The sequence below is a fragment of the Dendrobates tinctorius genome, unplaced genomic scaffold (genome assembly GCF_039654945.1).
Source record: "Dendrobates tinctorius isolate UK_male_01 unplaced genomic scaffold, ASM3965494v1 ptg000071l, whole genome shotgun sequence".
Lineage (NCBI taxonomy): Eukaryota > Metazoa > Chordata > Amphibia > Anura > Dendrobatidae > Dendrobates > Dendrobates tinctorius.
The window spans coordinates 779,970-804,797 of NW_027361739.1; the positions used below are offsets into that span (position 1 = coordinate 779,970).

The 24,828-nt window shown below is 43.7% G+C and overlaps 1 protein-coding gene across 1 annotated transcript; it reads right to left on the reverse strand.

The window, feature by feature from the left end:
• Positions 1 to 3,091: 3,091 nt before the first annotated feature.
• Positions 3,092 to 24,582, reverse strand: DCAF7 (DDB1 and CUL4 associated factor 7). Its single transcript, XM_073582315.1, has 7 exons — positions 24,329 to 24,582; positions 19,108 to 19,266; positions 18,906 to 19,017; positions 7,085 to 7,203; positions 6,604 to 6,813; positions 6,345 to 6,462; positions 3,092 to 4,579 (listed from the first exon to the last, which is right to left on the reverse strand). The coding sequence occupies exons 1-7, from the start codon at positions 24,464 to 24,466 to the stop codon at positions 4,407 to 4,409; spliced, it is 1,029 nt and encodes a 342-aa protein (XP_073438416.1). The 5' UTR covers positions 24,467 to 24,582; the 3' UTR covers positions 3,092 to 4,406.
• Between the last annotated feature and the right edge of the window lie 246 nt (positions 24,583 to 24,828).

The window sequence follows — 24,828 nt, forward strand, 5'->3', positions numbered from 1 at the left end:
CGCGTATTAGGAACAGCGCTGTACTGGCTGTGATAGCTGCAGACAGGGTTGAATGGGTCCTTATAATAGATCTTTGAGAGCGGGGCTGAAGGGAACATTCAGATAAGCTTACCTGATGTCCATGAAGAGGATGACTGCAGGGGCCCATGATAGAGCGCAGGCCGCTGGGAGAGGCGATCCTCAGTACCCGCACCAAGTCCGTATGGTGCAGAAGACGGCTCCAATCCCAGTGTCAGGGGAAATGTCACCGCTGGCGACCGCCGTCTTCCTCTCAGCCCTGTCCTGGGAGAGGGATGAGGAGGGGAATCGGCTAGGACCGGGCACCCATCCATGGCCCATAGCACCCGAGGGTGATAGGGGAAAGTCCTGCCTGCGGGCCTGAGAGTTGCAATGTGGGCAATGTGGTATTGCTCGCTCAGCCACATTAATTGGAAAAGCAGGATGAACTCACATCCTGTTTCCTGATGCTGTATCTGGAAAATAAAGGGAAAACATTAATAAACACAACTAAAAAACCTGAAAAGAAAAAGATTAAATGCGGATCTGGGGAGATCCCGGTCTGCCTCCTACAGACACTAAGCACAAACTGAGGTGCTTGGTGCCTGTCGGTGGATGTATACTGCCGGGGAGGAGCTAATTTTCTTGTTTTGCATAGTGTCAGCCTCCTAGCAGCAGCAGCATACACCCCATGGTAATCTGTGTCCCCCAATAAGGCGATAAAGAAAATGTTTTGTTCCAAAAGGATCTCTTAAATGCTTCCGGCCCCAGGTTTGGAAACCCTTTTTTCTTATCCCCCACTTTCTGGAGGATGTCTTCTAGCGTCTCGCCTAATAGAAATTTTCCCTCACAGGGGATGGAACAGAGCTTCATTTTTGTTTGTAGGTCTCCCGGCCAACATTTGAGCCACAAGGTTCTCCGGGCTGCGTTTGATAGTGCTGTCGCATTAGATGAATAGTCCGCCAAGAAGGCCGCCGCTTACTGGAATAGATTCCAGAATTTTTTCCCTCGGTGTGCCTTCTCTCAGTTGTTTCTCGAATTGGTCTACCCAGACCAGTAAGGATCTGGAGGTACATGTGGCCGCTACGGTAGGCCTGAGATTTCCTCCTGCCGATTTCCCAAGCTCCCTCGAGAAAAGTACCGGCTTTTTTATCTAGGGGGTCTTTAAGAGTACCCATGTCATCAAAGGGGAGGGCAAACCTTTTTGAGGCCTTGGCGACTCCTACATCGGGTTTTGGTACTTTGTCCCAAGATTTGGACGCCTCTTCGTCGAAAAAGTATTTTCTCTTAAGGGAAGGGACCGTGGAGTTTTTCCTGTCCGGCTTCTCCCATTCTTTTTTAATCAGTCCTTGGACGTTTTCGTTTAATGGGAATACCCTGCGTTTTGGCCCAGTCCCCCGAACATTATATCCTGGACTGATCTATCGGGGCGAGGGTCCAACACCGCCATGGTAGACCTTACTGCTTTTTCTAATGTGTCTACCTCCTCTAGGGGGAAACAATGTCGCCCACCTGTTTCCTCGTCGGACGAGGAGCCGGAGTCAGATGTATGTGAAAGGATTTCTCCTGATGTTGAGGAATCCGACTGGGAACCCACTATAGTGTCCTTTTTTGGTTTATCCCCGTTTCAGGGCTGAAAGGGCACTCTGAACCTCCGATCTTATTACGGCTCTTAGGTCAGAGGCGAAATCCGGGTTTTCCTCACAGAGCATTTCCTGGATGCATGATTCGCAAAGCTTTTTATCCCACGTTAGTTGCAGGGCTCTGCTACAAGTGGGGCATTCCTTGTTTTTCTTTTTCCCCTAATAAGGGAAAAAAAGTATTTTACAATGGTGAACATTCTCGTAGATCACTCGCCCATATATGCGGTTGAAGGTACCGGTTCGGGAGGTGGAATCAAGTCCTGAGTAGGACGATCCCCAGATGGCGACTTGCGGCTGACCTGCTACGCCGCGTGGAGCGACTGCTGGAACGGCCGTCCCTGTCCCGTTCCTTCTGCCTGGCCTGCTGCTGGTCGCTGTCCTCCATTATGCACAGGATGCTTCCAGCCAGGAGCTTTTTTTTTTTTTTTTTTTAAATTTCCCGGCGTGTGGCGTTATTTCCGCTCTCATCCTGCACCGCTGTATCCAGGGAGCGTGCACCGACCTGGGGACCCGGAAGTTGTCGCTATTTCCGGGGCATTGGCCATTTTGGTACACCCTCTGTACCATGGCGCTGCCCGTTTGTGTCCTGGGTCCCCACCAGCCCCAGCATCCTTTCCGGAGCGGCGGCTCGGTCCTCTCCTTCCCGCTCACCCTGTCGAGCCGATAGGCTGCAGCGGAGGCGGCTTCAGGCACCGACCCCGCCGTGACGGGGCCTCCCTGCTGTCAACCCACGGACGGGACCGGCCCCGGCTCCTCAGGTATGCTGCTGATGCTTCTGTAGGTCATCCGTCAGGGACAAGAACCCAACTGGGGGCAGAGAAGAGGTGCCGCCCTTTTTTTCTGTAGTTTCCTGTCCCTCAAGGGCGGATCCCCTCTCTCCCTTGTGCTGTCATGGGTGAGAGAGAAAAATAAACTTTAGAAATACGTATTTTGAGTGCCAGAGTTCTTCATTCTATTATAGATTTCAGCTGGTGTCCTGACTATTTCCATGGCTTTTTGCACGTCTCTTACAATACTTTTCCCTGTGTCATTACTCATTATTATACATAACTTAATTTATGGACATCTATGGTTTGATATGTCTGTGTGGATTGGATGGGTTGTTACAGACATCTGGTGAGAATTTCATGTCAATAGCGTCTTTAGAAATTTATTTACTTAGAAAATTTGTGATGTGTTCAATACTTATTTCACCCGCTGTATACACTGGCTTTTACAGGCAAGGCAGGAACAACTTGATCATTTTTATCCACTATGTACCACATAAATATACACCAAAAGACTTTTACCTTGATTCGTGGGCTTGAGGGGGATAAACCATGTGAAATCTGATGTCTTATTCGGTAATCCCACAGTGGTGGAGAGATCAGGTAACAACCATAATATCTATCATACAAAACATATGCACGCTGCAATAAAAAGGCGTTAAAACAAGCGCACTCCCATACCAGTTAGGTCAATTGAAATTTATTGGTGGAGCCTTTCTGCCGATATTCACAGTTCACGGTACAGTACATAGAGTATGGAAAGTCAATGGCTATTGTTGAACTACCCCAAGCATGCCCTGCAGGTAACAGCCCAGGTAGGCTGCCATAGGCACAGAAAGAGGCTGTGCTGTAACTATGCAATGTCTATTTCCCAGCAATATTGCAAAATACCTTTTTCAATCCACCATTTTTTTTTTTTTTTTTTTTTTTTTAAGAGTAACAAATGAAAGATTCACACACTTGTATATTCAATAATATCCCACCCATAGCAAAAGGGGCGCTTTTGTAGGAGTCATGTAGGATTAGAAATCCTTCACTTCAATAGAGCCGAGTTGCAATGCTACACACAGCCCAAGGTCAAGAATGGAGCTATTTCTGAAAGAAAGTAGTCATGTTTTTCTAATCCTGGAAAACGCTTTAAAGTCCACAAACACATACATGCTACTGTTGCTACAAAAGCGGTATCACATGAAAAGCATTCAACATAAACATGATTGCCCTTAAAGAGTACATAGGCTTTTTGTTTATTGATAAGCCTTTGCAAATTTATTATTGTAATTTACTCCACCACTTTATTTTGTTTCCTCCTGTCAAACACCATGCTGAAAGTGCTGTTTTATCTGCCCAGTTCATGCTCTTCAGAAGGTGCTTTGAACTGCTGCTCTTACAAGAATGCTTACTCTAACACTATTTGCAAACACTTTCCCTGTGAGCTTCTTTGTTTCCTTCCTCATGTTCACACAGTGATAAGGTTTGTAAAGTGATTCTTCATAGAGCAGCTGTTCAAAGTAGCTGCTAAAGGAGAATGAACTAGCAGTTGAAACAGCACTTTCATCAGTGTCAGAGAAAACAAAGCAAAATAAGGTAATATTAAAAAGATTCATAAATTTGCAAAAGCTGATAAAAAAAATGAAATAGAAAAAAGTGTAGCTACTGTTTAAAATAAAATTAAAAACACAAGATATTGATATTCAACAAGTAACCTACACGGAGTAAAAAAAAAATTACTCTGGGAGAGTGGATTATCATCTGTCAGCTTCTGTTTTTGGGTCTGGTTTATTATTTTGGGATAAGTCATGAAATGCCAATAAATTAAACAGTAACTATATTACCCATCAGGCATCCATATGAAACCACTGCTGCTTATATAAGATAACCTAAAAAAAACCAACAGGAGTATACGGAGATTAAAAGTAGAGACACTAATCATGTACAAAATCCCCAGATTCTTGGATGGGATGAGGAGGGAAGGAGTAAACGGAGTTTGGAATAAATAAAGTCAGACTCTGAGGATCTCCAGGCAGTTGTTGTAACAGATGGCGATCCAGTCTGGTTGGGTGCTCGCCCACTGGACGTTGTTGATCTCTCCTTCTGCTGTGTATGCCAAGATCGGGTCCTCAATGGCTCGTGGCATCTGCTGGATGTCCCAGATCAGCGCTTGATGATCATCAGCTAAAATAAGACAATGAATCAAATACATCATATAAGGTGATATGAATTCCACAATCAGTTCCACTGTTAAACCATAGAAACATTCATTCAAGGGGTTGCCTTGTTTAGAGGACCCATTTTCGATTACCAGATTATAGAATTAAAGGGGGTACCCAACTTCTAAAAAGCATGTGAGCAATTTAGCCAATGTCCACAGTGTTACATACCATAGGCTCACCAAAGCATCAGGACTAGAGCGGGTTCTCCCATTTAAGACCCTCATATTACATAGAAGTGGCTATTCAGCCTGAATGACTCACCAAGTATCTGAGCACTACGTGTCCAGCCCATAAATTTAAAATATGCTACAATAATGCTTTAATTTCACTGTGGAGGTGCTGTTGGGAAAGTGAACAGTTGCTTAAAAATTATCCCACAAATTAGAACAGGATTAGAGAACTAAAACCTGCCTGGTATTATCAGGGACCATTCCAAGCATCTCTCTTTAACCACTTCATGACCCAGCCTATTTCGACCTTAATGACCTGGCCATTTTTTGCAATTCTGGCCAGTGTCCCTGTATGAGGTAATAACTCAGGAACGCTTCAACGCATCCTAGCGATTCCGAGACTGTTTTTTCGTGAAATATTGGGCTTCATGTTAGTAGTAAATTTAGGTCAATTTTTGCGTTTGTGAAAAAAACCCCAAAAAAACAAAAACCTGAAAGTTGGCGAAAATTTCGCAATTTTCAAATTTTGAATTGTTATTCTTTTAAACCAGAGAGTTATGTGACACAAAATAGTTACTAAATAACATTTCCCACATGTCTAATTTACATCAGCACAATTTTGGAAACAAAAGGTTTTTTTGTTAGAAGTTATTATATTAAGGGTTAAAAGTTGACCAGCGATTTCTCATTTTTACAACAAAATTTACAAAACCATTTTTTTAGGGACCACAGCACATTTGAAATCAGTTTGAGGGGTCTATATGGCTGGAAATACCAAAAAGTGTCACCATTCTAAAAACTGCACCCCACATTCAAGAAGTTTATTAACCCTTCTGGTGTTTCATAGCAGCAGAAGCAACATGGAAGGAAAAAATATGAACATTTAACTTTTTAGTCATAAAAATGATTTTTTAGCAACAATTTTTTTTTATTTTCCCCAAGGGTACCAGGAGAAATTGGACCCCAAAAGTTGTTGTCCAATTTGTCCTGAGTACCCTGAAACCCCATATGTGGGGGGAAAAACCACTGTTTGGGTGCACGGCAGGGTTCAAAAGGAGCGCAATTTGACTTTATGAATGGAAAAATTAGCTCCAATCGTTAGCGGACACCATGTCGCGCTTGGAGAGCCCCTGTGTGCCTAAACTTTAGAGCTCCTCCACAAGTGACCCCATTTTGGAAACTAGACCCCCCAAGGAACTTATCTAGATGCATAGTGAGCACTTCGAATGAAAAGTTCTTAAACTCAGTATAGCTCCAAGGGAAGGGGTGTGAGAATATAACTAGTACATACTGAGTTTAAGAAGTTTTCGTTCGAAACGCGTACAGTGTCTCCTCAACCTTCCCTCCGGTTTTCCGGTCGGGTATATGCATTTTTTGTATACCTATTTTATGGATATCTAAATAAAGTACTTTGGATTTTACCCTTTTGAGCTGGACCATCTTTTCCATATTTTGTCTACTGCCTGACAGAGCTGTGGCCCGTGCTTGAAAGCAATATGGAAGTACTAAGGGTGAGCTGAACACTTTTTTTTTCTTGCACTTCTTATTGTTACTCACCTGCAGTACAAATGTGACATGAGGAATGTGGAGCCCAGGCGATGCCGTTCACACAAGCCCGGTGGTTATTCAGCCTGGCCACTGGGGTGCAGGGCACTCGTACATCTAGGATGACTACCTGTGCATGGACAGATGAAGTATGGATGCTTTCAGGACAATAGTTAAACCTGATGATTGTGTAGTTGTACAGATCACATAAATATAGATCACTATAGAAGTCCTCCAGGGAAACTGATGGGTGACTACTGAGGCTTCTTACCTCCATCCCATCCATGGCCATGGTCGCCAGATAGTTGGGGTCTTGCTTGTTCCAGCACAGTCTGAGCAGAGGATGGTGCTGGGGGTCTTCATAGATAATGGTGCTGTGCTCTAGGTGGCGCAAGTCAAACATTCGTACAGAACCATCTGCTCCCACCGAGGCAAACATGTCACGGCCACCGCCTGCTCGGCTAAACGCGATGTCATACACCTATAATGCAAGGGACAACACACATTTAACATTTTATTGACAAGATCAATTGCAACTTAACACATACTGGTGTACGATACAATTTTAGCCAGGTAAATGGGCCTCAAAATATTCATTTCTGCCCCTTGGTTCATTCTGCATGGGAGCACAAGATGGATACCCCTCCCATATCCCACTGGTTTTATACATGCACACATTTCAACCTACAAAACTTGCATACAGCGGAGCATTCATACCTTTCACATTTCTACTAACATAACATTGGTCTCACCTCTTTGTCGTGAGCAATAAGCTGTGTTTTCACGTGACCAGACACCAAATTGACTCTGCCAAGAACTTGCCCGGTCTCCAGACCCCAGATGGTACATGTTGTGTCAATGCTGGAAGTTCCTGGGATCAATAAGAAACTCATTTTAAAATGGGAAAAAAAATTCAAATTGAGGTGAAATGGTGAAAAAAAAAAATGCCAGTGCGCTATTGTTTTCAGGAATTAGATTTTATGGCGTTCATTGCATGGTACATCTGACTTGGAAAAATTATTTACCAAGATATAGTTATATACAGGTGCGTCTGACAAAATCAGAATAGCATCAAAAAGTTCATTTATTTCAGTTCTTCAATGCAAAACGTGAAACTCGTGTTAATGATAATGACCCAAAACACACAGCTAAAAACACCCAAGAATGGCGAAGAGGAAAACATTGGGCTATTCTGAAGTGGAATTCTATGAGCCCTGACCTAAATCCTATTGAGCATCTTTGGAAAGAGCTGAAACATGACGTCTGGAAAAGGCAACCCTCATACACGAGACAACTGGAGCAGTTTGCTCTTCAGGAGTGGGCAAAAATACCTGTCGAGAGGTGCAGAAGTCTCATTGACAGTTACAGGAATCGTTTGATTGCAGTGATTGCCTCAAAAGGTTGTGCAACAAAATATTAAAGTTAAGGGTACCATCATTTCTGTCCAGGCCTATTTCGTGAGTTTTATTTTTTTTTTTAAATTCTGTGGAAGCATGGTTGAAAAGCAATGTCTGACTTTCATTTCTTCATTTCCATAGATTTTTAATTTATTAATACTTTTGTCAGATTCAAGTTATTTCTGTCACCATTGTGTGTTTTTCTGTCATTAAAGGAGGGGTACCAACAATTTTGACCACGTGTGTATGTATAGTCATTGCAAACAGAGTGATCTATTTCACAGGTCTATTTCTGTGAATGTTGATGATTATGGCTTACAGCCAATGAAAACCCAAAAGTCATTATCTCAGTAAATTAGAATACTTTATAACACCAGCTTGAAAAAGGATTTTAAAATCCAAAATGTTGGCCTACCGAAATGTATGATCAGTAAATGCACTCAATACTTGGTCGGGGCTCCTTTTGCAACAATTACTGCATCAATGGGGTGTGACAATTTCCAAAACTAATAAAATATCTAAATATTTATCTCAAAAGGTGAACACTTGAAACAAAGTCTTATTTACTGATTTTTTTTTTTTTTTTTTTTTTTTCGGTGGCCACATTACCCCACAGTAATTGAAATAAAAACTGATCTAAGTGAGGAATTTACCCCAAAATGGTATAACTAAAGCTCGGTTAATCATTTTGGCAAGTCAATTATACATTACAATGAATGCCATGAAATTACTGAAAATAATGGCAGAATTACCGTATTTTCCGGCGTATAAGACGACCCCCCAACTTTTCCAGTTAAAATAGAAAATTTTCTTAAAAGTTGGAGGTCTTCTTATATGCCGTGTGTCATCTTACATGCCGGGTGCGGGGGAGCGGTCCCAATGACAAAGGGAGGGTGTACGTGGAGTTATCATCCCCCTTTTATCTCATTGGTGGCAGCGGTGCTGTCTGCGGGTCTCTGTGCTGGGGGTCGGCCGCAGCTCCTCTTTGTGCAGCGTGGGGGCTCTGTGCTGAGGGGAGAGATCTCGGGACGAGATCTGAATCTGAGCATGCGCGGGCTCTGGCGGCCATTTTCCCGGAGGCCACCGCATCGCAGCAATGGAGCTGCCTGGGCCTCTGGGCTTTGGGGAAATGCCGGAGGAGCCCAGACGCTGGACAGAGCATCCGCAGCCGCCCCCCAGCACAGCGCCCCCACACTGGACAAAGAGGAGCCGCCGCCAACCCTCAGCACAGAGCCGCCGCACTGCTGCCACCAATGAGGTAAAAGGGGGATGATAACACCACTTACACCCTCCCTTCTTCATCTGGACCACTCCCCCACCATATGCACTTGGCGTATAAGACGATACCCAGCGTATAAGACGATCCCCGACTTTTAAGAAGATTTTCAGGGGTTAAAAAGTAGTCTTATACGCCAGAAAATACAGTACGGTAAATTTTTCCCCATTTCACCTCATTTGGATATTTTTTCCTGTTCTACGTACATTATATGATAAATTGAATGGAGTCACAATAGCAGTAATTTTGACCACGGGTGCCCAGACTTTTGCATGCCACTGTACAAAGCTGGGATACTACAGCCTGTGGCTACATGCTGCCCACGGTTTCATGTTTTGTGCGGCATGCATCAGGTTCCCTTTAAGCAGTTAATGCCAATGGCTCCAATCGCATTTGTTTCTGTCCTGTGCCGGCAAGGGTAACATAGCCGGCACCTGAGCTGTATGGAGTAGGCTGTGCTCCGGAGTCTGCTTCATACAACTGCGGCAAATTGCGCCAGTAGGCTAAAGCTGGAGTCACACATAGCGACTTACCAGCGATCCCAACAACGATATCAACGTGTCAGGATTGCTGGTAAGTCGCTATGTGATCGCTGGTGAGCTGTCAAACAGACAGCTTCACCAGCGATCAGCACAGCGATGCCGAGTGCCCGGCATCGCTGTGTTCGTTAGCGCTGATGCCATATCCCTGTAAAAAAATAGAATAAAAAATATTGTTATTCTCACCTTCCGACGTCCCGCGCAGCCATCCTGCCTCTCTCCACGCTCCGGTCCCAGTAATCCTTTGCGAGAATGATCGCGAGAATGTCACGGTCTCGCGGCAGCGCGACGTCTCACGGTCATTCGTGCAAAGGATCACTGGGACCGGGAGCGTGGAGAGAGGCAGGATGTCGGAAGGAGAGAATAACAATATTTTTTATTTTTTACAGCTGATCACACGCAGCGATGCGTGCTGGCCAGCGGGAGACCAGCGACGAAAAATATGTCCAGAGGTTTCTTGCAGCGATCAGCGATACCGGCAGGGGGGCCGGTCGCTGATTGCTGTCACACACAGCGATCTCGCTGGTGAGATCGCTGTTACGTCACAAAACTTGTGACTCAGCAGCGATCTCGTTAGCGAGATTGCTATGTGTGACTCCGCTTAAAGCCATCAAAATTATCTATTGTTTAAGTATTTGTGTTACATGTATTTTTTTTAAAAAAAAATTGCCAATTTTAGTTTTTTTTAAACCTATTACAATCTGTTTTAAAACTAAAAAAAAAAAAAAATAGATCTTGCAATTTTCACACTGGCCACTAGGGCTTTTTTAGACCAACTTCTAGTTCCTCACAAAAGACTTTTCAAAAGTTTCATTATGATCACATGCAGCATTACACATCAGACCACGACCTTGATGATGTGTGGTGCAGTACTGCACATCAGACACTGACCTTATCTTTTGAATATTGAGCCTGTGCAAGGGGGAGCAGGGTCAGCTGTGATAAGAACTATTGTAATTGGTGGATCCTGTGTTATCAGCTGTGTATAAAGATATTTCTATTGTAATCCTGCCTGTGATGATAAAGAGGCGGCTGAAAAGGCAAAAAGACTAAAAAAGCGCCAGTAGTCACTGTGAAGACTATAAGATACTAATTTTATTATTATTGTTTTGTAATAATGATTGTGAGATACAGATATATGTATATATCACACATACACATATATCACACATACATATACAGTGGGTACAGAAATTATTCAGACCCCTTTAAATTTTTCCCTCTGTTTCATTGCAGCCATTTGGTAAATTCAAAAAAGTTCATTTTTTTTCTCATTAATGTACACTCTGCACCCCATCTGGTCTGAAAAAAACAGAAATATAGAAATTTTTGCAACTTTATTAAAAAAGAAAAACTGAAATATCACATATTCATAAGCATTCAGACCCTTTGCTCAGTATTGAGTAGAAACACCCTTTTGAGCTAGTACAGCCATGAGTCTTCTTGGGAATGATGCAACAAATATTCAGTGACTTTAGATTCTGGGAGTTTCCAAGGGAGGTCTTACTGAATTGCTGTTATATTAATACTTTTTTTTTTTTAATTAATTTTTGCTTATCTTATTGTCTGGTGCAATCCCCATTAGGATGTGCTCCACTATTGCCAATGCCATCCAGTGCACGTCTTGCCGCATGTATGAAATCCTTGAACAGCCGGTCGAGGGTGCATACTGCTGTGCAAGATGTGAGCACGTTGTGCATTTGGAAGCCCAGATACTGGATCTAAATGTGCAGCTGGCAACACTGAGATCCATAGACAATATGGAAAGGAGTCTTCTGCTCACTGAGCAGACGCTCAATGGGATAGATGAGGGGGGGGATGCTAGGTTGGAGCTGCAGGACAATGAAGCAGCTAGCTGGGTGACAGTTAGAAGGCGGGGTAGAGGGAAGAGCACCAGGGAGGCTAGTCCTGATCTGGCACACCCCAATAAGTTTGCTAAGTTGGCAGATGAGGGGAGTGTTAGCGCCGGAGTAGCACTGCTGCAAGGCATGTCCTCTGAAAGCCGGAGGAGTGTCTGCTCCAGTAAGGGGGGAAATAGGAGAGCAGGGCAGGCCAGACAGGTTCTGGTAGTGGGAGACTCAATTATTAGGGGAACAGGGCAATCTGTCACAAAGACAGGGATCGTCGAACGGTGTGCTCCCTACCTGGCGCTCGAGTCCGACACATCGCTGATCGGGTTGACAGATTACTGGGAGGGGCTGGAGAGGATCCAGCGGTCATGGTGCACATTGGCACAAATGACAAAGTTAGAGGTAGGTGGAAGGTCCTTAAAGATGATTTCAGGGAATTAGGCTGTAAGCTTAAAGCAAGGACCTCCAAAGTGGTATTTTCGGAAATACTTCCTGTACCACGTGCCACGCCAGAGAGGCAACGGGAGATTAGGGAGGTTAATAAGTGGCTCAGGAATTGGTGTAGGAAGGAGGGGTTTGGGTTCCTGCAGAACTGGGCCGACTTCTCAGTTGGCTACAGGTTCTACGCTAGGGACGGGCTGCACCTCAATGGGGAGGGTGCAGCTGTGCTGGGAGAGAAAATGGCTAGAAGGTTGGAGGAGTGTTTAAACTAGGGACGGGGGGGGGAGGGTATTCCTTTTATAGGAGGGGAAGACAGTGCAGATAGAGACCTGGGCACAAATAATGACATTGGGGGCGGAGGTGGCATGGGGGGTGGGGTTAGAACAGTTAATTTAAGAAAGAATAGAGGTACAGAGAGATACATAAAGTGCATGTATACTAATGCCAGAAGTCTCGCCAACAAAATGGAGGAATTGGAGTTAATGTTGTTGGAACATAATTATGACATGATGGGGATATCTGAGACATGGCTGGACGAGAGCAACGACTGGGCGGTTAATTTACAGGGCTATAGTCTGTTCAGAAATGACCGTACAAATAAGCGAGGGGGAGGCGTGTGTTTATATGTAAAATCATCCTTAAAACCCATCCTTCGTGATAATATATATGAATCTAATGAAAATGTAGAGTCCCTGTGGGTAGAGATAAGGGGAGGGGGGAAAAATAATAAATTACTGATAGGGGTTTGTTATAAATCTCCAAAAATAATGGAAGCTATAGAGAATATCCTCATAAAGCAAATAGATGAAGCAGCGACTCAAGGAGAAGTCATTATTATGGGGGACTTCAACTACCCTGAAATACATTGGGGAACCGAAACCTGCAGTTCCAGCAAAGGTAATAGGTTTCTGACAACTATGAGAGACAATTACCTTTCACAACTGGTTCAGGACCCAACAAGAGGGGGGGCACTGCTAGACCTAATATTAACCAACAGGCCAGACCGCATATCAAATGTAAGGGTTGAGGGTCACTTGGGCAATAGTGATCACAAATTAATAAGTTTTCATGTATCCTTTAATAAGAAGTGTAGTAGAGGGGTTACAAGGACACTAAGCTTCAGGAAGGCAAATTTCCAACGGATGAGAGATGATCTTGGTGCAATTAACTGGGACGATATCCTGAGACATAAAAATACACAAAGAAAATGGGAGACGTTTATTAGCATCCTGAATAGGACCTGTGCACAATATATACCGTATGGGAATAAACATGCGAGAAATAGGAGGAAACCACTATGGCTAAATAGAGCTGTAAGGGGCGCAATAAGAGATAAAAATAAAGCATTTAGAGAATTAAAGCAAGTAGGTAGTGATGAGGCATTAAATAAATACAGAAGATTAAATAAATTCTGTAAAAAGCAAATCAAGACAGCAAAGATTGAGACAGAGAGACTCATTGCCAGAGAAAGTAAAAATAATCCCAAAATATTCTTTAACTACATAAATAGTAAGAAGCTAAAAATTGATAGTGTTGGTCCCCTTAAAAATAGTCTGGGTGAAATGGTGGATGAGGAAAAAGCCAATATGCTAAATGACTTTTTTTCAACAGTATTTACACAAGAAAATCCCATGACAGATAACATGAACAGGGATAAAAATTCTCCATTAAATGTCACCTGCTTAACCCAGCAGGAAGTACGACGGCGTCTACAAATCACTAAAATTGACAAATCCCCGGGCCCGGATGGGATACACCCCCGAGTACTGCAGGAATTAAGCACAGTCATAGATAGACCACTATTTTTAATCTTTAAAGATTCCATAATAACAGGGTCTGTACCACAGGACTGGCGTATAGCAAATGTGGTGCCAATATTCAAAAAGGGGACAAAAACTGAACTTGGAAATTATAGGCCAGTAAGTTTAACCTCAACTGTGGGTAAAATCCTGGAGGGTTTTCTAAGAGATACTATACTGGAGTATCTGGAGAAGAATAACCTTATGACCCAATATCAACATGGGTTTACAAGAGACCGTTCCTGTCAGACTAATCTGATAAGCTTTTATGAAGAGGCAAGTTCCGGACTGGACCAAGGGAATGCAGTGGACGTGGTGTACATGGACTTTTCAAAAGCTTTTGATACGGTGCCACACAAAAGGTTGTTACATAAAATGAGAAAAATGGGGATAGGGGAAAATATGTGTAGGTGGGTTAAGAGCTGGCTCAGGGATAGGAAACAAAGGGTGGTTATTAATGGAGCACACTTGGACTGGTTCACGGTTAGCAGTGGGGTACCACAGGGGTCAGTTTTGGGCCCGCTTCTTTTTAACATATTTATTACTGACCTTGTAGGGGGCATAGAGAGTAGAATTTCAATATTTGCAGATGACACTAAACTCTGCAGGGTAATTAATACAGAGGAGGACAATTTTATATTACAGGAGGATTTATGTAAACTAGAAGCTTGGGCTGATAAATGGCAAATGAGCTTTAATGGGGATAAATGTAAGGTCATGCACTTGGGTAGAACGAACAAGTTGTATAATTATGTGCTTAATTGTAAAACACTGGGCAAAACAGTCACTGAAAAAGACCTGGGTGTATGGGTGGACGACAAACTCACATTTAGCGGCCAGTGTCAGGCAGCTGCTGCAAAGGCAAATAAAATAATGGGATGCATTAAAAGAGGCATAGATGCTCATGAGGAGAACATAATTTTACCTCTATATAAGTCACTAGTGCGACCACACTTAGAATACTGTGTACAGTTCTGGTCTCCGGTGTATAAGAAAGACATAGCTGAACTGGAGCGGGTGCAGAGAAGAGCGACCAAGGTTATTAGGGAACTAGGGGGTCTGCAATACCAAGACAGGTTATTACACTTGGGGTTATTTAGTTTGGAGAATCGAAGGCTTAGGGGTGATCTTATTACAATGTATAAATATATGTGGGGACAATACAAAGACCTTTCTAATGATCTTTTTACTCTTAGACCTGTGACGGGGACAAGGGGGCATCCTCTACGTCTGGAGGAAAGAAGGTTTAAGCATACTCACATGTTTCTCAACGCAAGCAATGACTAGCCAGGTCTTTCCCCGGGAAGGAACAACCACGGGAAGGGCAGTCTCCAATGAAGGAAACCACCTATGCCAAAACATGGTATCCATCCACAGACAGCTGTTTCGGGGTATTGCCCCTCATCAGTGTGGAGTAGGAAACTGGCTAGTAGGAGCAATGCCTAGTGAAAGGCTATGAACATAAGGATGCTTTTGCATATTTCCCATAAGGGATGGGGGCATTGCTCTAGATTACTGCGTTGAGAAACATGGGAAAGACCTGGCTAGTCATTGCTTGCGTTGAGAAACATGTGATGGTGTCTCCGCGGCTGTTGATTTACATGCTTTTGCATATTTCCCATAAGGGATGGGGGCATTGCTCTAGATCACTGCGTTGAGAAACATGTGATGGTGTCTCCGCAGTGTTGGATGTTGATCTCCATGAGGTCACTCATCCTTATGTTCATAGCCTTTCACTAGGCATTGCTCCTACTAGCCAGTTTCCTACTCCACACTGATGAGGGGCAATACCCCGAAACAGCTGTCTGTGGATGGATACCATGTTTTGGCATAGGTGGTTTCCTTCATTGGAGACTGCCCTTCCCGTGGTTGTTCCTTCCCGGGGAAAGACCTGGCTAGTCATTGCTTGCGTTGAGAAACATGTGATGGTGTCTCCGCGGCTGTTGATTTACATGCTTTTGCATATTTCCCATAAGGGATGGGGGCATTGCTCTAGATCACTGCGTTGAGAAACATGTGATGGTGTCTCCGCAGTGTTGGATGTTGATCTCCATGAGGTCACTCATCCTTATGTTCATAGCCTTTCACTAGGCATTGCTCCTACTAGCCAGTTTCCTACTCCACACTGATGAGGGGCAATACCCCGAAACAGCTGTCTGTGGATGGATACCATGTTTTGGCATAGGTGGTTTCCTTCATTGGAGACTGCCCTTCCCGTGGTTGTTCCTTCCCGGGGAAAGACCTGGCTAGTCATTGCTTGCGTTGAGAAACATGTGATGGTGTCTCCGCGGCTGTTGATTTACATGCTTTTGCATATTTCCCATAAGGGATGGGGGCATTGCTCTAGATCACTGCATTGAGAAACATGTGATGGTGTCTCCGCAGTGTTAGATGTTGATCTCCATGAGGTCACTCATCCTTATGTTCATAGCCTTTCACTAGGCATTGCTCCTACTAGCCAGTTTCCTACTCCACACTGATGAGGGGCAATACCCCGAAACAGCTGTCTGTGGATGGATACCATGTTTTGGCATAGGTGGTTTCCTTCATTGGAGACTGCCCTTCCCGTGGTTGTTCCTTCCCGGGGAAAGACCTGGCTAGTCATTGCTTGCGTTGAGAAACATGTGATGGTGTCTCCGCGGCTGTTGATTTACATGCTTTTGCATATTTCCCATAAGGGATGGGGGCATTGCTCTAGATCACTGCGTTGAGAAACATGTGATGGTGTCTCCGCAGTGTTGGATGTTGATCTCCATGAGGTCACTCATCCTTATGTTCATAAGCATACTCACAGACGCGGATACTTTACTGTAAGAGCAGTGAGACTATGGAACTCTCTGCCATATGATGTTGTAATGAGTGATTCACTACTAAAATTTAAGAAGGGACTGGATGCCTTTCTTGAAAAGTATAATATTACAGGGTATATACACTAGTCTCCTTAATATTGCGTTGATCCAGGGAGCTAGTCTGATTGCCGTATGTGGAGTCGGGAAGGAATTTTTTTCCCCAATGTGAAGCTTACTGTTGCCACATGGGTTTTTTTTGCCTTCCTCTGGATCAACATGTTAGGGCAAGTTAGGATAGGATATGGGTTGAACTAGATGGACTTAAAGTCTCCCTTCAACCTTAATAACTATGTTACATCTGGATTTGGGGATCCTCTGCCATTCTTCCTTGCAGATCCTCTCCAGTTCCGCCAGATTGGATGGTAAACATTGGTGGACAGCCATTTTCAGGTCTCTCCAGAGATGCTCAATTGGATTTAGGTCAAGGCTCTGGCTGGGCCAGTCAAGAATGGTCACATAGTTGTTCTGAAGCCAGGCCTCTTATTTTAGCTGTGTGCTTAAGGGCCTGTCACAGTAAGCGATATCACTAGCAATATCGCTATAACATCACTGGTTTTTGTGACGTTATAGCGATATCGCTATGTCTGATACTTACCTCCGACCGCTCCCCCCGCTGGTTATCGCTGATCGCGCGAGAACGGCCTGGACCGTTTCTCGTCGTCAGCTTCCTACTGTGGAGACGAGCGATGCGTGGACGTGGGCGGGAGGACGTCAGGATCGCCTCGTCTGACAGGTAAGTAGCGACCCCCGACCCTGCGATGTCGCTGGTGAGATCTGCCTGTGTGGCAACTCACTAGCGACCACTTGGCGATGCACCAGCGATCCTGACTGTGTCATATCGCTGATCGGGATCGCTGGTAAACCGCTAAGTTTGACAGTACCATTAGGGACATTGTCTTGTTGGAAGGTCAACCTTCGGCCAAGTCTGAGGTCCAGAGCACTCTGGAAGAAGTTTTCATCCAGGATCTCTCTGTACTTGGCCGCATTCATGTTTCCTGCAATTGCAACCAGTCGTCCTGTCCCTGAAGCTGAAAAACACCCCCCATAGCATGATGCTGCCACCATCATGTTTCACTGTTGGGATTGTATTGGGCAGGTGATGGGCAGTGCCTGGTTGTCTCCACACATACCGCTTAGAATTATCAACAAAAAGTTCTATCCTTGTCTCATCAGAACCGAGAATCTTATTTCTCATAGTCTGAGAGTCCTTCATGTGTTTTTTTTTTTTTAGCAAACTCTATGCGGGCTTTCATATGTCTTGCACTGAGGAGAGGCTTCCGTCGGGCCACTCTGCCATAAAGGCCCCACTGGTGGAGGGCTGCAGTGATAGTTGACTTAGTGAAACTTTCTCCCATCTACCTACTGCATCTCTGGAGCTCAGCCACAGTGATCTTGGGGTTCTTCTTTACCTCTCTCATCAAGGCTCTTCTCCAATGAATGCTCAGTTTGGCTGGACAGCCAGGTCTAGGAAGACTTGTGGTGGTCCCAAACTTCTTCCATTTAAGAAATATAGAGGCCACTGTGCTCTTAGGAACCTTGAGTACTGCAGAAATTCCTTTGTAACCTTGGCCAGATCTGTGCCTTGCCACAATTCTGTCTCTGAGCTCCTTGGCCAATTCCTTTGACCTCATGATTCTCATTTGGTCTGACATGCACCGTGAGCTCTTATATAGACAGATGTGTGCCTTTCCAAATCAAGTCCTTTCAGTTTAATTAAACACAGCTGGACTCCCATGATGGAGTAGAACCATCTCAAGGAGGATCACAAGGAAATGGACAGCATGTGACTTAAATATGAGTGTCTGAGCAAAGGGCCTGAATACTTATGACCATGTGATATTTCAGTTTTTCTTTTTTAATAAATTTGCAAAAATTTCTACAGTTCTGATTTTTTTCAGTCAAGATGGAGTGCAGAGTGTACATTAATGAGAAAAAATGAACTTTTTTGAATTTACCAATTGGCTGCAATGAAACAGCGCTCATCCACAGCGACGGAGGTCGCACTCCACATATGCTCTGCTGCACACAGATCCCAGGACAACATCCAGTCATCTAGTCTTATTGAAGTGTCATTACACAAGGTGGAATATAGAACCGTTCTCTGAACAGTCAAGATGGGGTGCAGAGTGTACATTAATGAGAAAAAAAATGAACTTTTTTGAATTTACCAGATGGCTGCAGAGAGTGAAAAATTTAAAGGGGTCTGAATACTTCCCGTACCCACTGTATTAAAAAAAGAGACCTTTTTTTTAACATATATGCAACACAAAAACCTGTTAGTTTCTGATATTTAACAGGGGAAAAGTATGGCTGCCATAGCAACTTGTCCTTTTCCGATAGTAAGGTGACAGGAAGGCGCCTTTCATACCAAGGGTCAAACTTAATTGGCACCTCTTTCATATGGCATATCCATAACACTCACCAAGTAAATTGGGATCTACTTCATTCCAATCAAAGGATGTGAGAGGTGCACAGAAATCTGAGTTCTTGTTATTGTTCAGCAAACACTCCAAGCGGGTCTCCGACTCTCCAACCTACAGCAGAAAAAAGACAAAAGAGTATCTCACATGGACAACATGCTAAGAAACAAAAGTATGGCTGCCCTGTATGTTAGATGTACGCACCCTCCAGACACGCAGATAATCCCCGCTTGTGGCCAGCAGATCTGGATACACTCCCTTGGTATCAGGAATCCACATGAGCTTTGTGGTGGGGTACGGGTGGTCAAAGGTGTTTCTACAGATAAACTCGGAGCTCTCCTCATCCAGACCAACCAGCTGCACCTGTCGGAGGAAGACGCCATGTGTAGGATTGACAATGGAGTACATTGGAATAAAGAAATGTGTTGTACCCTGTGAATCTACGGTCCTACGTAACACCGGTATAAAGGGTGACTCCTGATGTCATTCTTGAACTCTATTGTCGCCTATAGAAAACAGCAATCCAAAAAGTCGCTATTAAGTATTAACACTTTAGTGAGTCTTGCAATAGTACTTAGGATAAAAGCCAAACCAGAATCTCAATATGCAGACACGAGTTTTGGGGTGTTGCCACTCATCAGTGCAACGCATAAGATCTGATTTGGCTAGGTGAGAGGCCTCTCACTGGAGTACAAAGGGTAACATCTCAAACACACCCCCAGTTGCGATGATGGAACTAGGCATATACTTCCGCTAAAAGCTCTACTACCAGACACCTACATTATAATAAAGATACGTCACCCAGTACTGCTCATTGGTCCACTTGTCTGTCCATCACATGTGGAATCACATATACAGTCTTCATCTAGGCACAGGATTGGATTCAAAAGAAAAAGTAAATATATAGCACAAGCTTGTAAGTCTACATCCCAAAATGTATGTGATTCCAGTATTAGTATTCTTCCATCCTCCCAGTGGATGGCCATGGAACAAGGAGATGGAATAAGATTCTGCAGGTGAACAACTGGCTACGTCGATGGTGCCGTCAGCAAGGATTTGGATTTCTGGATCACGGAGTGAATTACCTATAAGATGGACTACTTGCTAGAGATGGAGTGCACCTTACGAAGACTGGAAAACATGTATTTGGAAGTCGCCTTGCTACACTCATCAGGAGAGCTTTAAACTAGAACAATGTGGGAAGGGAAGCAAAAGGCCAGAAAAAGCCATACATCTGACAAATGCTATGGAGAACTCTGCTATTAGAAGTGGAAAGGAAGAACAAAGACAAAAGAATCTAAATAATAAAAATACTGGAGAAAGAGAAACCAATCACAAACTAAAATGCTTCTATACTAATGCACAAAGCATGGGCAACAAACAAGGAGAATTGGAACTACTAACACAGGAAAAAAAATATGATGTCATTGGAATCACTGAAACTTGGTGGGACAATACACATGATTGGAATACAAGGCTAGAAGGATACAACTTATTTGCAAGAAACAGACTTGATAAACGAGGAGGAGGTGTCGCATTGTATGTTAGAAACGCGTATATCTGCACAGAGATTGAAGCTTCAGAGACTGGGAGTTCTGTGGAAACTGTTTGGGTAAGAATACAGGACAGAACAATGGAAAGGACACCATTGTAGGCATTTACTACAGGCCGCCTGTGCAAGCTGAAGATATGGATGAACTCTTTATGCATCAAATGGCCAAGTTCTCCAAAAAATATGACATAGTTGTCATGGGAGATGTCAACTTTCCAGACATTTGTTTGGAATCTCTATCAGGCAAAACTAACAGGTCAAGGAAATTCTTATCCTCTCTTGCTGACAACCTTCTCTTCCAAAAGGTAGGGGAGAAAACAAGTGGAACTGCTACCTTGGATCTAATCCTTATAAACAGGGAGGAAATGGTTGAGAAGGTAAAAGTGGCTGGGACCCTAGGAGGTAGCGACCATGCTATTTTAGAATTTTGGATAACTAGAGGAGGAAGACCTGTGAAGACTCAGACATCAAGGTTAGATTTCAGAAAGGCAGATTTTAAGGTAAGGGACTCAAAGAGAATTGGAGGGATCCAATGGCTGGATATCCTTAAAGACAAAAATGTCCAGGAAAGATGGAAAATCTTGAAAAATGAAATTCTCAAAGCACAATCATTAACAATTCCAAAAAGAGGGAAGAATAGGAAGCATTTAAGGAAACCAGGATGGATGAACACAGAACTTAAGCACATGCTAAAAAGGAAGAAAAAAATGTTTATAAAATAGAAAGAGGAAAGCATATCTAAAGAATATAATGCTGTCTGCAGAACCTGCAGGGCACAAATCTGATTATCTAAAGGTGACAATGAATTGAGGCTTGCAAGAGACATCAAAAGCAATAATAAAGGATTTTGGGGAAATGTCAAAAGTAAAAGAAAAGTCAAAGATGCTATAAGATTTTTACAGGATGAAAATGATGAAATGGTAAGACAGGATGTTGAGAAGGTCGAACTTTTAAATTCCTATTTTGCATCTGTTTTCTCTCAGAAAGGAAATGTAACATCAACTATTCTTCACTGTCCTGTATTAAGGGAATAGAAGAATCCAGGATAACTATAAACAGAAACATAGTGAGGAAACACTTAGCTAACCTAAATTTATTCAAGTCTCCAGGACCAGATAAATTACACCCCAAAGTATTGAAGGAGATAGCAGAAGAAATTTTTGAACCGCTCTCCATAATCTTTGAAAATTCGTGGAGAACAGGAGAAGTCCCAGAAGACTGGAGAAGAGCAAATGTTGTTCCTATCTTCAAAAAGGGGAAGAAGGTGGACACAGGCAACTATAGACTGGTGAGTCTCACTTCTATACCCAGAAAGATCTTTGAACAAATTATTAAACAACATGTATGTAAGTACTTGGATAAGAATGAAGTGATTAAACATCAGCATGGGTTTGTAACTTATAAGTCATGTCAGACTAACTTAATTTCCTTCTATGACAGAATCACTGATTGGGTGGATCAGGGAAATGCTGTAGATATAGTATATCTTGACTTCAGCAAAGCATTTGACAAAGTATCTCACACAATCCTTATTGAAAAAAATGGCTAAGTATGGAATGGACAAGGCAACTGTTAGGTGGATTCATAACTGGCTTAGTGATCGGACCCAAAGAGTGGTCGTAAATGGCTGCACATCCAGTTGGAAGAATGTCTCAAGTGGGGTACCACAGGGCTCTGTCCTGGGCCCTGTATTGTTCAACATCTTTATCAACGATTTAGATGAAGGAATAGAGGGTAAACTGATTAAATTTGCTGATGACAGAAAGCTAGGAGGGATAGCTAATACTAGAGAAGAGAGAGAGAGGATTCAAAAAGATATAAATAAACTGGAGCAGTGGGCAGCAACTAACAATGGTTTTTAACAGAGAAAAATGCAAAGTACTACATCTGGGCAATACAAATGAAAAAAAGCATATACAGAATGGGAGGAATAGGGCTAAGCAACAGCACATGTGAAAAAGACTTGGGTATACTAATAGATCACAGACTGAATATGAGTCAACAGTGTGATGCAGCAACAAAAAAGGTAAATGCAATTCTAGCATGTTTTAACAGAAGCATACAGTCTAGATCACGTGAAGTCATTATTGACCTCTACTCCTCATTGGTCAGACCTCATTTGGAATCCTGTGTCCAGTTTTGGGCGCCACATTTTAAAAAAAGACATCAACAAACTGGAGCAAGTTCAGAAAAGGGCGACCAGAATGGTGACCGGTCTGCAAACCCTGTCTTATGAGGAAAGGTTGCAGGATTTGGGAACGTTTAGTTTGCAAAAGAGAAGACTGAGAGGAGACTTAATAGCTCTCTACAAATATCTCAAGGGCTGTCACATTGTAGAAGGATCATCTTTATTCTCATTTGCACAAGGAAAGACTAGAAGCAATGGGATGAAACTGAATGGGAGGATATACAGATTAGATATTAGAAAAAAACTTATTGATCACTCTGTCAAAGAGTGGAACAGGCTGCCACGAGAGGTGGTGAGTTCTCCTTCAATAGAAGTCTTCAGAGACTGGACAGACATCTGTCTGGGATGATTTAGTGAATCCTGCTTTGAGCAGGGGGTTGGACTATATGGCCGAGGAGGTCCCTTCCAGCTAGAAGATTATATTCCTTATACTGTAGCTTGTGAGCATGGCGCTCACTCCCCTAGAACTGGTGAACTGTCTTATGACTATTTTCTGTACGTCCCTTCTAATGTAAAGTGCAGCGGAATATGTTGGCGCCATAGAAATAAAATTATTACTACTACACGGTTCTACATATTTTCAGAGGTTGTCAGGTTCAGTTATGAAATGAGACATTTCTTAAAGAGAACCTGTCAGCCGATTCATGTTTGGGCAGCACAAATCTAATGACTGTGTTAATCACCGGATAGTAAGTCGAATACATCACCCGTCTATTCCCATAGACAATGAATGGAGCGGTGGTCGTATGTGCACACCTTTACTCCAACCAAGACAGGGCTCTGCACAGAGAGGAATCCAGAGCAATGTTTTGCGGATTTATGGGGCTCCCATTGTTCACACCCCAACGATCAGCAAATGATCCCCTATCAAGTTATCCGAAAGGAATAACTTACCATCTCGGAAACGGCTCCTTAAAGAGGACCTGTAACCTGCTTAAAAAAATAGCTTGTGATAGAGATGAAAACTGATGCGAAAACTGATCCCATAGTTTGCTTTTTTCCTTCAAGAATCGCTCCTATTTCTCTGGTGCGTCAGATATCGTGCCGGACTGGTCGGAGATCAACAAGCGTCATAAGCTGCATTTCATGATCCGGCTGTGGACGCCGGAGCCAGGCACGAAATGCGCAACTAGTCATCAGCATCAGGTATGTGTGAGTTCGGCTGTACACAGACGTCCTTGGGACCTCCCCGATCGATTACTTAGGACTTCCATCCTCGACAGTTCAGTGCAGGTCCCAGCACCACAAAAGCACAGAACTGGCCCCAAACACGTGACTGTCTCAGATCACACAACAGATGGGCATCGGCACGATTTTAGGAAGAGCCACAAGGGCTGATGCCGTTCACTGAATGTCAGCGGGCGTCACTGTCACCGGTCAGACACCAAGAGCAGGTGAAGTCAATCACTAATGCAGGGGGTGGCCCCTTCCCACGCCTATAGATGACCCCTTATACTGCACAAATACTGGCAGTTTTATATATATATTTTAGGTTCTGCGCTTCATAAAAGCAGAGGCGGAGAAAAACTAAGCCAGCAGCTGCCCATCACTGAATGGTAACAGCAGGCCATGTACCCACTGCTCCAGCTGTATCTGCCCCCTATGCAGCCTGGAAGAGGGGGGCACACACCAGCTGGGTTGGCCAGCCCATAGAAGCGCACGGCATTACTGCACCCCCATGTTACCTTATTGTTATACTCCTCCACAAAACTCCCCAGAGCCAAGCGGAACCTCTTGTCCGGTCTCACACTCCAGTTCATGGCGTACACCGTCCATGGCGCCTCGTACTTGTAGATCTCCTTCCGTTTCCCGTGCAGGGACATGGTGGCGGACAGTTCAGACCGTTACCGAGAGCACAATCACCGAGAGCACAATCACCGAGACCTAGTCCGTAGAAAACAGCAAACGCATGCGCAAAACCGCAGACTCACAAACAGCCAATAAGAAAGAGGAGGCGGGATAGCGGCATAAACACTCCTAGAGATAGTGACAACGCTGATTGGATGCCGGGCTGAACGTTTTCTAACCCTGATTCGATGTGCCATTCAGTGGGCGGGATTTGTAAAACCAGTTGCTGATTGGCTTCACGTGCGTGTCAAGCCTCTCTTGGATTATGATTTGCGATTGGCGCGCTGATCATTTGCTGGGGCGTGGAAGAAAGATTGGGAGTGACTCTCTCAGTCAG